General features: G+C 42.3%; 1 protein-coding gene across 1 annotated transcript in view; it reads right to left on the bottom strand.

The window, feature by feature from the left end:
* Window positions 1-11,765: 11,765 nt before the first annotated feature.
* The window catches only part of LOC128764678 (contactin-associated protein-like 4), a 55,205-nt gene continuing 52,460 nt past the window's right edge, over window positions 11,766-14,510 (bottom strand). Inside the window, exon 24 of the mRNA XM_053874651.1 lies at window positions 11,766-12,451. Within this exon, the coding sequence (XP_053730626.1) occupies window positions 12,270-12,451 (182 nt within the window). The 3' untranslated portion in view covers window positions 11,766-12,269. The remainder of the gene's footprint in view (window positions 12,452-14,510) is intronic.

Genomic DNA, 14,510 nt, shown 5'->3' on the forward strand with positions numbered 1-14,510 from the left:
TCCCACTGGTGGGGGAGGGATGAGAGAGGAGAAGCAACAGAGGGAGAGACAGGAAAAAGGGGATGAAGGAGAAGTGTGGGAGAGATGGGAAGAGAGAAGGAAGAGGTGGGAGAGAAATAAAGGTAAGGATATAAAGAGGCCGAGAAGAGTGGGTGCGTTGAGAGATGGTAAATCAAGTCAAATTAGGATTACGGTCAAATGAGGTCAGCCTCTTTTATATACTTGTCCAAAAGTAAATGGACGCCAGAACATTCCTCCTGTTCTTGATTGTCTAGTGCTGATCCAGTTTCTCACAGTATCTCCTGCTGTGACAGTCAGTCATCTGCTCTCAAGAATTGGGATTTGGCTTCTGGTCACAATCCTGTAGGATTATGGTATATTCCATGTATATATTGTTTGTTGATACTTTGTCATGCACAAGGTATGATACATATTGTTTAGCTAGATTGCAGGTTAAACATGAAGCCCTCCATGAGGTTTCACACCGGACAAGATGAACAAGACTTCCTCATCGAGAGCCAGGAGAAGAGGAATCCTGCCCTGGAGAAGGAGACATTAAGAGGGACAAGTATATAAATAAAGTGCAATCGTAAAACCCTATTTGTAGTCGACATTAAATGCTCTTATTGTCATGTTTCGTTTCTCTTGTGCTTGTGTATTTCCTGTGTTCTTGTGTCATTTACTTCTATTTCTTCAGCTTCACAGCAGCGCAGCTGGATCTCATTCCGCTGATCAGCCTCCACTCATTTCTACACCTGGGTTCCAGTCTGTGCTGCCAGATGGTTGCTTCGTGTCATCACGGTAAACACTCTCTCGACCCTCCTGTTTTATATTTCTTCTGCTTCTCTCTATTTGATTGTGTGTGAGTTCTGGTCTGGTCCGTCTGCCCGATGTGGTCCGGAAATTCCGGTGCTGGAACCAGAAGTTAGTAACACGCATGCGTGAGTTTACCAAATGACGTTCACGGGTGCTCAACTTAGACCAAGCCTGATGTGGACACAAAGATAACGACACGCACGTGCAAGTGTTCACTCTGATGTGGTCTTGTGCACCCAACTGTTTATTGCATAATGACGTCACTCCAGCTCCTTTTAAATGTATGTGAAATAACTGTGAGGAGAAATGTTTCCCAGACAGTCCATAATCTATCGGATGCAATAGATTGCGCAAGTCAAATGGATTGGAGGGGCTTGAAATGATTATAGAGTCAGTAACATTACAATAAAACAATTAAATATCACGTAAAAACACTCTATTTTCAGATTAAAATGTTAAATGTAGACCTTTTTATAATAATAATAATAACAATAATAAAGAAAACTCATTCAGAAACTTTTCAGAAGTTACCAGTAAACGTTACCAGCTTCCGGTTTCAGCAGCAGAATTTCCGGACCACATCGAGCAGGTGGACCAGATCAGGCAGTGACACAGCTTGAACAGTTAGTGCTAGAATTTTGATCTACAGTGGACAATAAGCAAGTCTCACTAAAGAGGAATTCATGAGAAAGGATAAATATTTGCAGAAGTAAAAGAGCAGTGGTATATTTCAAAACACCCAGTTAGTCTGTGTCACAGATGCTTTTATAGTAGCCTCACCTAAAGTAAAACCCATTAGAATCATCTTCCTCACCACTTCTCAAAAGTCACTTTAGCTATTGTACAACCTCGGAGAATTCCCTCGTCACATATCATGACAGTCTGAGACGAAATAATGAACCATTGTCTCAATATGGTTTTTGTATTGAAAGTAATGGGAATTTATACGCCTTGCACGCCACTTTGAGGCTGGTTTTTACCTCATGTGGCGAATTTATATTTTTATTTTTAAGGAAATTGAAGTGGGATAGAGATAACTATAGTACAATAATGTCACATAAATAGACTGTCTAAATAACTTGTGTGATCAATGTGAGTTTTGTCTCCCAAAGAGCAAAGTTAAATTTCAATTGGTTGATAGAAAGATCGTCCTCCGATGAAAACGTCGCAAGTGGCAAGAAAATATTTTATCTGTGTTAAGATAAAGGACTCAGCTCCGGACACATTTGAGTGTGTTTCTAAAACCCACGAATGGTTGGCATTAGCTTTTCATGTTTGCAAACAATGCTGATTAAACTGCAGGCAGGAAGAGTGTGGGCGAGCCTGAAGAATTCATAATTGGATTGGTATTGTAAAAATAAAATAGAGTCAAGGACAGACTGGCAGTCAGACACGACAAAGAAGATGACAAATTGGGAGCCGCCTGGTTGTTGAGAACGGGATCCAGTAAATTTTCGAACAAGGTGACGGGAACACAGCGTCGTCAGTGTCCGACCTTGCGCAGGAGATTCAAATCCAGCGGCGCATTCTAGAAAACAATCTCAGTCTGACATGAGGATTTGACGCTCATCCGCTGTCAAATCAACGTGTGGGGTGGAATCCGACCTACTTGGCTCTGATTGTGAGGACGTGTCTCCGATTATTAAACGCAGGAGCAGCATTTGTTGTGAACGTTCACAGTGTTGTATATTTTTTATTATTTGTTAAATCGTTGTACTTGACTCGCTCCAGCCTCCGGTGACTCTTTCATCACTGCACTTGGTGCGTCTTGAACCTTAACAGCCTTAGCTCATCCCAGAAATGTCTATCATGACACATGCCTGCTAAAAGCCACGATGCATCAAGTCTATGTGCCATTTGAACCACAAAGAAAAAATGCATGTTGAATATTTATCCTTCTATTTATTCTATGAACCTCTAAGTCCTTGTGTATGACACTAATTTAGTGAGAAGAGGTTTCTGTGAGACGAGGTGAGTGTATCTGCATTGCAGCACTTAAACGTTCCGCTTTTCGTCTTATTTGTCTTCTGTGGTCATAGTGCATCTCCCAGCTCTAATAGTTGCAGTGTTTTAAGACATAATACACTGAACCCCATTAGATTTTTGCTCAGTCAATAGTGTGTCTCACACAGCGACTTCATGCTTCAGGTGTTGCATGCTATAATAAGCATTATTTCTTTTTTTAAATGTGCGTTAACATATACAACAAAAAAGACTTTTTAGACATACCATTTTATTCAAATTTGAATGTATCATCCATTTATTATCTATTTACTTGTAACTACGTATTTCTTTATTTCGTCACATACGTGTTTATTAAGGGTGACTTTTTTAATGCTGAAGTATTTCATGTTTGTTGAGTATCTCTAATCTATCTGGTATGACGGTGTCTTTGTTGTCATTAGCTGCCGCAACTTGTTGAATTTCCAGAATGCCATCTCATCTAATCTAACATCAAGCAAATGTTTGATATCAGTTCAAATGAGCATTTCAGGTTTTCACCTAAACAAAATGGACGTCCCTAATCTAATTCAGTTCACATTTTAGGGGCTGTTTTTGAAATCATTTTCATAAGACGTTTGCCTTTTGGTGACAGTGACCCAGTCAGAAAATGATGCGCAAAAATATCAGCCTTCCTAATATTTACATTTCCCCGTGCGACACTTACATTTTTTTCTGAGACGATATGATCAATATGACATGTGATGAGACAGAGAAAACCCATTTGTTGGTCCACCTTAAAAACTGCTCATGAGGCTGACTCAGTATGTGATGAATGTTGATTTGCACTTTCAATCTCAAGCATAAACACACAAGGCTCCTTTAACACCTTTGAAATTTATGGTTATGGATTTGATCCAGACCTACCTCGCCCTCTTCCACTCGCCCACACGCTAACACATTAGTGCTTCTGAGGCACAAACAAATGAATAAGATGCCATTAAACGTAGCCTCTTGTTGATCCGAGTTTGTAGAGAATCTTAAACAGTGAAGTAAAAAGGGAGAAGAAGGAATAGTTTTACGGTGGTTGCTTATTCTCCAATAAATGCAGGCTGTTTTGTGTAATCTTGCTGACGCTCCAACCAAAACAGAGAGGTCTGCAGGACTGGTGTCGAGACAACAGATCCGGTCAACATTTTCCAGGACAGTATACATAAAACAGCCGGAGTCTTGATGGTTATTTGGGGAAACATTGAACAGTTCCCGTGAAGTCAGCACAATACAGCAGTTGGCTGCACCTCTGAGAAATGACGGAGGAACTCTCAGAGCTGAGTGGGTGGTGTCTGAAGAAGGTGATTCAAGAATTCATCCTCGCTCCGCTGTGGCCATTCGGTGCCGAAATGTACACGCTCTGTTGGTCCATTCCACAGCAGCTATTGTCAAGTTCCACTCATCGGCAGACGCTTATACCAAAACTTGATCAGCTTTTACTGTCAGTGTGGGCGTACTTTAGTTCAGACGGTTGTACGAGCCACAAGTATTGAGCCTCCACAATCACCTGCCTGGCTCGGCCTACATACTTCACCAGCCAGCCCTCTCTCTTCAGTAAGATATGCAGCAGCATGAAGACAGCGGTTATACAAGTGTGAAGGCGAGTACACATCTTAATATTCAATGGAAGGTTAAATTGTGAACATTAGCTCTGCTTTCTAGTCTGATCTTGTCCACCACAGTTACAGACAAGAAGACCAGGCCAGCAAGCCACAGCACCCAACGCATCCAAGCACATTGCTCCCTTAACATCCTGACCTTCTCACATCATGAAGGACGCATCATGCTTGTGTACATCACTGTTTGATTTCCAGGTGTATCCTTCACAGTAATTATGGTGATGATGTTAAGAGTAAACTTTTGGTGACCATTCATTCAAAGGTGAATGAGTAAAATTCAATCCAACCCCAGATGAACACCCAGGATCCCAAATTGTCCAATCACCCAATGCTAAAGAATCCTTATAAAAAATTCTGTATCCAGGCGGTGATCCAGATCACTCTAAAAACTGAGTCATTTTCTTTCATTCATTTGTCCCATTTCACATATTTCCTAAAGATTTCGACCAAATCTGTCCAGACAAACACATTGAAAACATTATTCTAATCTGAGGCAATAAGAAACTTATTTCCAGTGGCATTTGTTCCATAATCTAAAGAGTAACAAAGGAAAATCGTAGGGATGGTAACAGCACAAAGAGTTGGCAATACCAGAGAAACAGTTGCAGCGCCACTTTGTAGGCTGCAAGACTCTGTCAGTGGAATGTTCAGGCTGCAGGGGTCACTTCTGCTCCAGGTGAGAAGCCCTTGGACCTGTCTAGAAGAATGTATTTTATCAATCCAAGTCATTTCACAAGACTGTACCAAGTGTACCAAAGTGGTGGTTCTTCAGGTCAAGTGGTGCCCTGGGCAGTTGCAAGTAGTTTGGTGAGCCTTGTCGTGGAGATTAGAGACCCCAAAAGTGGTTCCCAGCTGGACAGCGCCGACCTGAGGGGCTGGTGAACTTGGTGAGGGGCCCCTATAATGAAGGCTCACAGACTCACTTGTACCTTCACACACCAAGTCCAGAATGAAATAAGCAACTATGAACAATGGAACTAAAAACAGACTACAGTTAATATTTTAGCAAATACCATTACCATTTGAAACGGGCCTCTCCAGAACCTTAAATGACTAGTGTTGCAAAAGGTAGGGGGGATCCTTCATATTTCTGAGTGGGCTTCTTTGGATCCTTTATCTAATTTTGGTGGCAATTTTGTTCCTGGTGTTTCCTTCTTTCCACATTATGAGGAAACAACTGAATAAGAAGCTATAAATGTTTCCGCAGATGCACACGGCTCAAGACACACCTACTGCCCACTCACACACACACAAGTCAAACACTCGTGCATCCCCATCTCCAACCAGTGGATATCTGTGCTGGGAGCTTATATAAGGGCGAGTGGGAGGCTGGGAGCTATTTCAGGCCCTGGAAAGACGCAAGAGTGTGTGTCTCTAAAGTACCCGTATGGATTTGGTTGATGTGAGTAGGACTGCTGTGAGGACGGTAAGGACTCTGATTCAGTGGGTTTCGTAACCAGCCAAGTTAAAAGTGAAGTTTTGGCTTGGAACCTCTGGGAGCTCAGCGAGTTTCCGTGCCTACGTTCTGTTCCGTCACACCCGAGGAGCGGCTTGCATCTCCCCTCGGTGATCTGAGGGAGCTGGAAAGCAACTGGAGAGCGCCCACGTGTATACTTGTTGCAGCTGCAGACATGTCAAGGGTGCTTACCGAGCGGTCGACTTAACAGGTTGCGTCTCCCACAGAGCACCTGCTTAAAACATCTAAAAACTCGATGCAAAACTCTCTGAGCGTTTGCCAACAAAGCAGCAACTAAGGGGGTCCAGGTTAAATGCAGCAGGCAGGCTTCAAGTGTTTCTGCACTTGGATTCGGCAATATGAACTTTAAAATTGAGCATGGGATGAAAACGTTGGACAGAATAGATCAAAAGCATTGTAAATAAAGAGGATATTTTCACTCAATTCAGCACAGGTCGTTCAAGTATTAGGTTTTATTTTGAGCATGCACTTCAATATAACCAAGTAGTTGCTGAGAACCAAATGTTTTTGGGATATTAACTGAAGGTGGGAGTAAAATTGTAAAATACTGAGCTTCTATGTGCTACGCTCAAGTCTGCGATGATCGGTAGTCTCATACCTTATTCAGGCTTTTAGCTAGGGGCGGCATCTGGGCGTCCTAAGGAGTGCAAAACATGAACGAATGGACCCCAGTTTTCTCAGCAGGATGCCCTAAATGTCTGATTATGGGTTCCCCAAAGAGCTGATACAAAAGAACTTACAAAAACAATGTGCAAAAAATGCAGTTCTAGAACAGAAAATGTGCCAAAAAATTATTTTTTTCAAGGATGAATAGTACAGTTTTATAGCCACAGGAAGAAAGGACCTCCTGTGGAGCTCGGTCTTTGGGTTGGGCAGTCTCAGTCTCTTGGTCCATGTGTTACTGTATTGGACCAGGAGCTGATGGAGGGGGTGGGTGATGTTGTCCAGGATGCTCCTTACTTTCAGGAGCATGCTTCTCTCCATAACCGTCTCCAAGGAGTCCACTTTCAGCCCCACCACATCACCAGCTTTGCGGATGAGTCTGTCACCGTTAATCTGCTGCCCCAGCAAACCACAGTGAACAGAATTGCACTGGACACCACCGACTCATAAAACATCCTCAGCATTGTCCCGCAGATGTTGAAGGACCTGAGCCTCCTCAAAAAGTAGAGACTCTGTCCTTTTTTGTAAAGGGCCTACGTGTTCCGAGCCCAGTCCAGTTTATTGTCTATGAGGAGCCCAAGTTATTTATAGTCCTCGACCATATCCACACTGAGCCCCCAGATGGAAACGGGGGTCACAGGAGACTTGGTCCTCCTTAGGTCCACCACCAGTTCTTTGGACTTTTGCCACATTGAGCTGCAGATGGTTCAGCTCACACCAAGCAAGAAAGTCCTCCACCACAGCCCTGTACTCAGTCTCCTCACTCTTGCTGATACATCCAACTATGGCAGAGTCATCAGAGAACGTCCTCAGTATTATTTCCTTGGCAGGGTGACTTTTATAAGCCACAAGGTGGCGTAATAGTGTTCTGGGAGGGTCACTCCTGAGGACTAATGTTTTCTCGAAGTGTGATCGTAAAATGCCTTGCGTTAATCTGTAATAAATATAATTATCATGTAATTACATTACGTTTCTGAACCATTTCTCATATTAAATCATCTTAGAACATTGACTAAAACGTTTGCACAGACGGCCCTTAATATCGCCCAAATGGGAACGTTAATGCCAAATGTTTACGTTATGGATGTAGACGGGATAGCGCAGTTTTAGAAATGGACACTAGAGGGCAGCAGATGTAACTTTATTACTATATTTTTGTAGATCAGGAAGGAAGTGCAGATTTTAGTTTTATCATGTCGATGATATGATGAGCATTTGGCTGAAGGTTTATTTGGTGTCAGACAACCTAAATTTAGCAACACAATAAATGGTAAAACGTCAAGGTTACTCGGTAAAAAATGCAAGAGTGATCATATGAAGCGACAGTCCAGTATATTAGTCGTAGTACAAACTGAACCAACCATGTAATTACTTGACTATTCCAAAAAAAAAAAAAAAAAAAAAACAGGAGGCGCCACAGCTGCTTTACACCACCTGTTTTTGTGTTGATCAGAAACTGGATGTGAGAACAGATGGGAAATCTTAAAATCGTGCATAAAAGCCCAAGTTAGATGGAGTAATCTAGACGAAAGTGCCATTCAAGGATGAGTGGCAGATCGAAAGTCTCTCCTCCGAAAACATGTTCATGGATATTCCAGTGCATTAATGGTAAAAGACTGTGGATGATTGTTTACGGGACACGTTTCTGAAACACTGGCTGGTGATCAGTTCACTAAACCCATTAATGTCTTTTGGTTTTCTTCCCAGACATAAACAACATAACTCTCTAAATGGTTTTCCATTAAAATGTGATGACAGCATCAGTTTTGTTGATCAAATATATTTAAAAAAAAAAAAAATCAATGGATGATGAGCCGGATGAGTCAAATCAGTGAGCCAGTGAGAGGGGGCTGGGAGAACGTCTGAGGAGCAACTCAGCTGGGAGGCGGACATGGGCAGAGCTCCCAAGCACTTCTGAGGATCAGATGAATATGAGAGTTTGAAGTTTCAATACTGGGAACTCTGAAAGCAAAACTGAAAGCCATTAAATGGTTTTAGATCTGGTTCTGTCTCCAAAATTCTGGAGTCGAATGAAACTCCTGGTGACCTGAAGCATCTGCAATAATGTTATGGGTTCTGATGAGTTGCATCATTTAGCACTACTGTTCTGTTAAAAACCTCATGTGGATCCACATCAGCCTGGTCCAAAATACTTATCGCTGGTAACAAAAGAGAGTGAAGGGAGCGTCCTGTCTGGTCACATCCAGTTTCTGATAGAGTCGCTGAGATGGTAGCGCAGTCTGCCAGTGACTCAGTGGTGGCTGGTTCGATCCCTGTACCTGACGTGTTTGCGTCGTGTCCAGACACTGAACCGGGGTTTGCTCCTGACGGCTCAGATGGTGCGCTGCCGTGAATATATATGTGTGTGTGACAGGGTGTATGGATGACTTAGTGTAAAGCGCTTTGCTGGAAACAAAGCGTGAAAACAAAGCTGGTCTTTAACTTCAATGAGTAGAACCAGAGTATTTTAGTAACCATCGAATGGTGTCTGTGCCAAGGTTAAACAGGAGGGGGCAGTCTTCAATAAACCTTCTTGCCAGAATGAATCCTCAACTTGGGGGGGTGATGAGAAAGTTGGGGCACCACCCAAGAATGAGAGACGACCGTGATCTTAATTTATATCTAAACCTGATGAGAAGCTAAAGACTGAGTGTCCAAAATGAAAATTACATTTCTGAAAGCCCAGCAGACCACAAGTCTCTCACTCAAACACTCAAGAAATTAATAAACAAAAGCGCCTGTGGCGTGAGGATTAAATCCATCACTGATCCAGAGACGTCACAGAAACACAGAGCTCACTCATGCCTCAGCTGTGAGGACAGTCGCCTTTAACCTTCACCTGAGAACATGTTACTGATGTTCCACAGCTGCCACACCTGCGTTATCGCACAGAAGAGGAGCAGACCTTCGGCACCTGCCAGGTCGCCCCAGCTATATATAGCATGCTAATATAATTATGATGCTGGAAACAAACTCTGGCGGCTGGATGCGGTGTTGCTTGTGTAACATCGATGGCAGGCCAAAGTGACCAAGAACAAGAGTGGGAGGGAAGGCAGTCAAATTACGTACAATACTTTGACATCATCAACATTATATTTATAATATTGTAATAGTTGTTGCTGTAAAAACAACGAGACATTTGCAAACACATACGGATGTACATAATTCTGATTTTATTTTAAATGATGCAGTATGTAAATACTGTACCTGTCATTAATGAAGCTATATTGAGGCTGTGTTTGTTTGTTTGTTTTTAAAGAGAATAACTCCTTAATTTCAACTTTTAACTACTTAATTCATGAAGCTTACATTCTTCTGTAGGTTTTTTTTGGGCTGACTAAGCTCCTGAATCAAATTCTCAAAATAAACAAAAAGAACGTTTTCACATAATAAAGGACAACCTACAGTCAAATTAATGCTACAGCACAACTTTCATGATTCTATTATCTAGAAGACTGTTTTGAAGACTTCCTTTCCTGCGTTAAGCCTCTTCTTCATGTCTGTAACACGTCTCTTATGGAAACTCAGTAGCGCTACTGCCCTCTGGTGTCCAGTTGAGTTCATTGCATTTGGCATATAAAAAAAAAAACAAGAATTGAACTGAAACATTCAACCAGACTACAGATCGATGATACATTTATTACATTACCATAAAGAAGGTAGATAGGATACTTCACTAGTTATTTTATTGTAATAAAAATTAAACAAGTCATTGTATAACATCAAATCGATACACAAACTAGATTAAATTATTTACTTAAGTGTTCTCGTGCTTAAATAATGGAAACATATTTACCATTTATTGGTAAAAAATGTTGCTGATTTGAATTTCCTGTGTAATTCACTCCGATAAATACCATTATCCTGGTGCATAATAAAACTTTCCAGCTGCTGCAGTCTGACTCCTGTGTGTGCACGACGTTGAGAGTGTGTGTTTCTGAAGGGGAGGGGGGCGTCCTCAGGGGTGAAGGTATTCGTGGGTCCTAGCAGAGAATCAGCTCCAGGACCAGGATGAGTGAGAAAGCAGCAGATGGGGGTTTATCTCTCCTCTGCAGACCTCGACCAAAACGCCACACGGCAAAAGGAGCCCAGAGAACTTTTAAATTGAGCAGAATCTGCAGCCCAGATGAGTCACTCCACAAGCTACATCTCTAACTAGCAAAACTGTAACTGCTGTCACACATATAGATGCTGTTGGACGGTTAATAGCGCTTTAATGGAGTGTGTTAAAATCATAATTGAGAGGTAAATTCTGTCATAAAAATAGCATCAAAATTACAGTCCAGTATCTCGCCAGTGTAAACTCTGACTTCCATTCCATGTCCCCTTCAAAGCCGTCCAATCCATAGTCGGACTCAATTTATTCCATTCAATTTGATGCATTTTTCAAATGGATGTTTTAAATCCGATTCAAATTCAGTTTCATTGTGTGAGTGCCTAATGTCTGCAGTGAATCTCGTGACCTTATGTTTTTCGGAGTCTCACCAGGAAGTCTAAAAACTGATCATTTACTTTCTGAAGAACAAAGTTCTTGTTGTTTTATTGCTGCATCAAATTGAGCCCCCCTCCAGCTGGTCCTTTGGGGCCAGGGTCGTGCTGCTACTTGTCCCCCCTGCCTCTGCACAGACCCAGGTTGGTCCTAGGAAGTCAAGGGAAGGATTGCTCCTGGGCCAGGGAGCAAGTGCTTGCCATGTGGTGCGGTTTATTTATTACTCGATTGATGAAGCTATTATAGTTGGTCCAGACACAGCCGGCTGGGAGGAGACCCAGGACCAGATGGCCACCGTGGCTTTAGGACGTCTGGAGAATTGGAGGTTGGTGGGGAAGGAGAAGCCTGGTACTTATGGATGCAACTGTTTCGCACAAACAGAGACGCTGCAGAAGACATGTCACTCTGGAAGGCTTCTCATGTGCATGTTGCCCTGACCGATGTGTTGTCGAGATCGGTCTTGAATGCATTTTTACTCGGTCTTGTCTCAGTCTCAGACTTGACGGATTCAGGACTCAGGTTTAGACCGACAGAGAAAGAAGGATTCTGGCCTTCTGTTCAGTTTGGTTCTGTTTTTGCTTTGATCTTTACCAAGGGGTCTGAAACTGATCCAGTTAGAGATATATATAGTGTCATTTTTCTTACCTTTAAAAACAAGACGAGAGTCAAAAGAACACTAAGAGCACACTTGGTTACTCCGGTACCGGAATATTGTAGGTGGTAGGTGTTTACACATGACACATGCTACATCTCGGCACATCCCATTCTGGAGCATCCATGTAGGAGTTCAGTGACAACCAGGAGCGGCCCTGTCACCCGGAATGAAGGCGCAGTTATGCATGAATTTAACATGATGCTGAGTGGAACTGCTTGTTGTCGCAGCAGTGGCTTCTTTTTTATTGAAATCAACGACGTGAGAGTTACTGTACTCAGTCATTCATTCACGTGTCACATTGTTACGCCAAGTGTGGACAGATTTCTAACAGGGAGATCAGGTGCTTTGCCAACTGTGTCCGAGAACAAAGTCCAGTAACAATCAAAGCGTAAGAGGCTTTGCTCATGTTGTTTCAATTAAAAAAAGTTCTTTCCAAGTCAAAAGGTTTTTCATCATTTACATCATTAATATTTACAAGGTTTCCTCCCACGTGTTATTTACAGTTCCAAAATCATCATCAGGACTTTTGTTTGTTCGCTGAAAAGGAAAGATGTCGAGTCAAATGAAGTATTCCCTCTGGTTCTCTGTCAGGGTGCTGTGTGTGTTGGTCTTCTCCGAGGCATCCTCGGCGTTCAGCGATTTCACCTCCCGGCTCTCGCATGTCCCTTTTCTTCTGTAGAAAAACCGGGCCAATATGACTGAGACCGACGCGATCAGGAAGATAACCACTGCGATAAGTCCTGAGGAAGACAGAGACAATTCATTGAGTTCATAGTGTTTGACACCTGAGCTACCAGCAGATTAAAACTGAAACCTTCACAGTTGCGTGATCTGTTTATGACTTGTGATCATGAGGGAAAAAGATATTTTGGCAGTCCCTCCGTGTCAGGCCGAACAGTGGGGCGCTGCCCTTCCGCTCACCAATGTACATTGAAGATGTTGAATTCATTAATACATATGTCTAAAGTGAAAATAATAACGTAATAAAGTGTTTCGTATCAGTGGTGTGTTTCCACCTCAGAGCGCAGACATCTTCAACATTGGCTGAGTTGTATATCTCAGGGTTGTAGGGGAAGGTAGCGCCTTCCTCGGCCTGTGATTGGCTAGACTAGCTCTCCTCTGATTGGCTGTGAAAATGTCATCTCGCGTTCAGTGCAGGCTAAAGCCGCCATCTCACCCAGAGCTCAGCAACTGAGGTAAGTAGCTGCGCAAAGGCAATTCTTTAAAGATAAGTCCTCAATTCTTCAGCAAAAGAACTCATTTGAATTTCCGCCGGGATGCCAAGTCTCGAGACTCGGTGTCAAATGTGACTAATTGACAGGTTGAATGACCGGAGTTGGTGTCAAAAATAAAAAAAAAACAACGCTCAAAAGACAGACATTTTTGTTGAAATGCTGAGTAATGTGTAGAGTACCCCTCCAATGAATGTATTTCTCCGAATGAATCCTCATTTCTGGACAAAACAGAGTTTTCTGAAGACTGACAGTGAATATTATTAACAGCATTTTAAAATTCAATTTAGTCTTTTTGAAAAATAACTTTTTTCCCCAAATATACAGAGAACTTCAGGGTCTGACTGCTATTTGAATGTGAGCATTGATTATATTTAATATTTATAGCTGAGGTTTTACAGTTCTAAACGCTCACTTTAACATAAATGTCAGAATCAATGAATTCTTCTTAAGCTGTCGTTTGTGTTTAAGTACATGTATTGAGATGTTTCGAATGTGAAAGTGGCGTAGTGCCCCCTAGATTTTATTTTTCTCCACCTGCTGCCAATGCCTTGTTGGCGTCATAGGTTTAAATCCCAGGGAGCATCACGGTCACCCATCAGGCGTCATGCTAAGTTCCATCTTAATTCCATTCTCATCAGGAGTCGTAGTCTGCACGTCAAAATAAATCACCCAGAAGACCAGAATGTCACTCACCGTCTCAGTCGTGAGTCTGTAACTGGCACTCCATTAAGAAGAAAAATGGGTCAAACCACAATGAGATTTCAATCTGCTTTTTAATTGTAAGCGGCTTCATTTAGCTGGCACATCTGCGTTGGCCGTCAGCTTTGCCTTCCACACCACCGACTTTGACTCACAGCGCAAGCCTGACTTCTCCCAGCCAAGTAAAACCAAACATCTGCTTTTCTCTTCTCTTTGCTTCTGTTTCTGTTGCTGAAAACTACAATCTCTGTCTGCTAAAAACAGACATCCTGTTGGATGACACAGCTAAAAACACTGATTATTGTGGGTCGAGACGTGCACCTGCTTTGCAGCTTTGAATAAGGTTTTTATTAGAATTTCCAGATTTCATTCACCTTTTCGGACATCAAACTCGAAGATGTATTTTTAATTTTCTCCATGACTACTTAGCTTTAAATTAGGTGACGGGCCATGGTAAAGACTGGGGTTGTATTTCAAAATATATATTTTCTTTTCATGAAAATCACATTAATAAGAATTTCATGATATACTCAAAAGCTATTACAGTGGAACCTTGGTTCTCGACCACAATCTGTTCCAGAAGGTGGTTCGAGAACTGATTTGTTCGAAATCCGAATGGATTTTTCCCATTACAATGAATGGAAAAAGAAATAATGCGTTCCACGCCTTAAAATAGGCTTTTGTAGGAGTGAATGTAGAGTGTCTGCTGCAGGTGCGCTGTTCCTCTATGTGTGTGGCTGCTGCATGTGGGAGGGGTTGCCGAGTGAGTGACGTCTCTCCAGAAGTGAAGAGGTGCCCGGTGCGTGTCCAGCTCTGAATGTGCGCTTCTGTGCAGTTTGGCTGTGACAAAGTCATAAACCAAGTC

The sequence above is a fragment of the Synchiropus splendidus genome, chromosome 9 (assembly GCF_027744825.2).
Source record: "Synchiropus splendidus isolate RoL2022-P1 chromosome 9, RoL_Sspl_1.0, whole genome shotgun sequence".
Lineage (NCBI taxonomy): Eukaryota > Metazoa > Chordata > Actinopteri > Syngnathiformes > Callionymidae > Synchiropus > Synchiropus splendidus.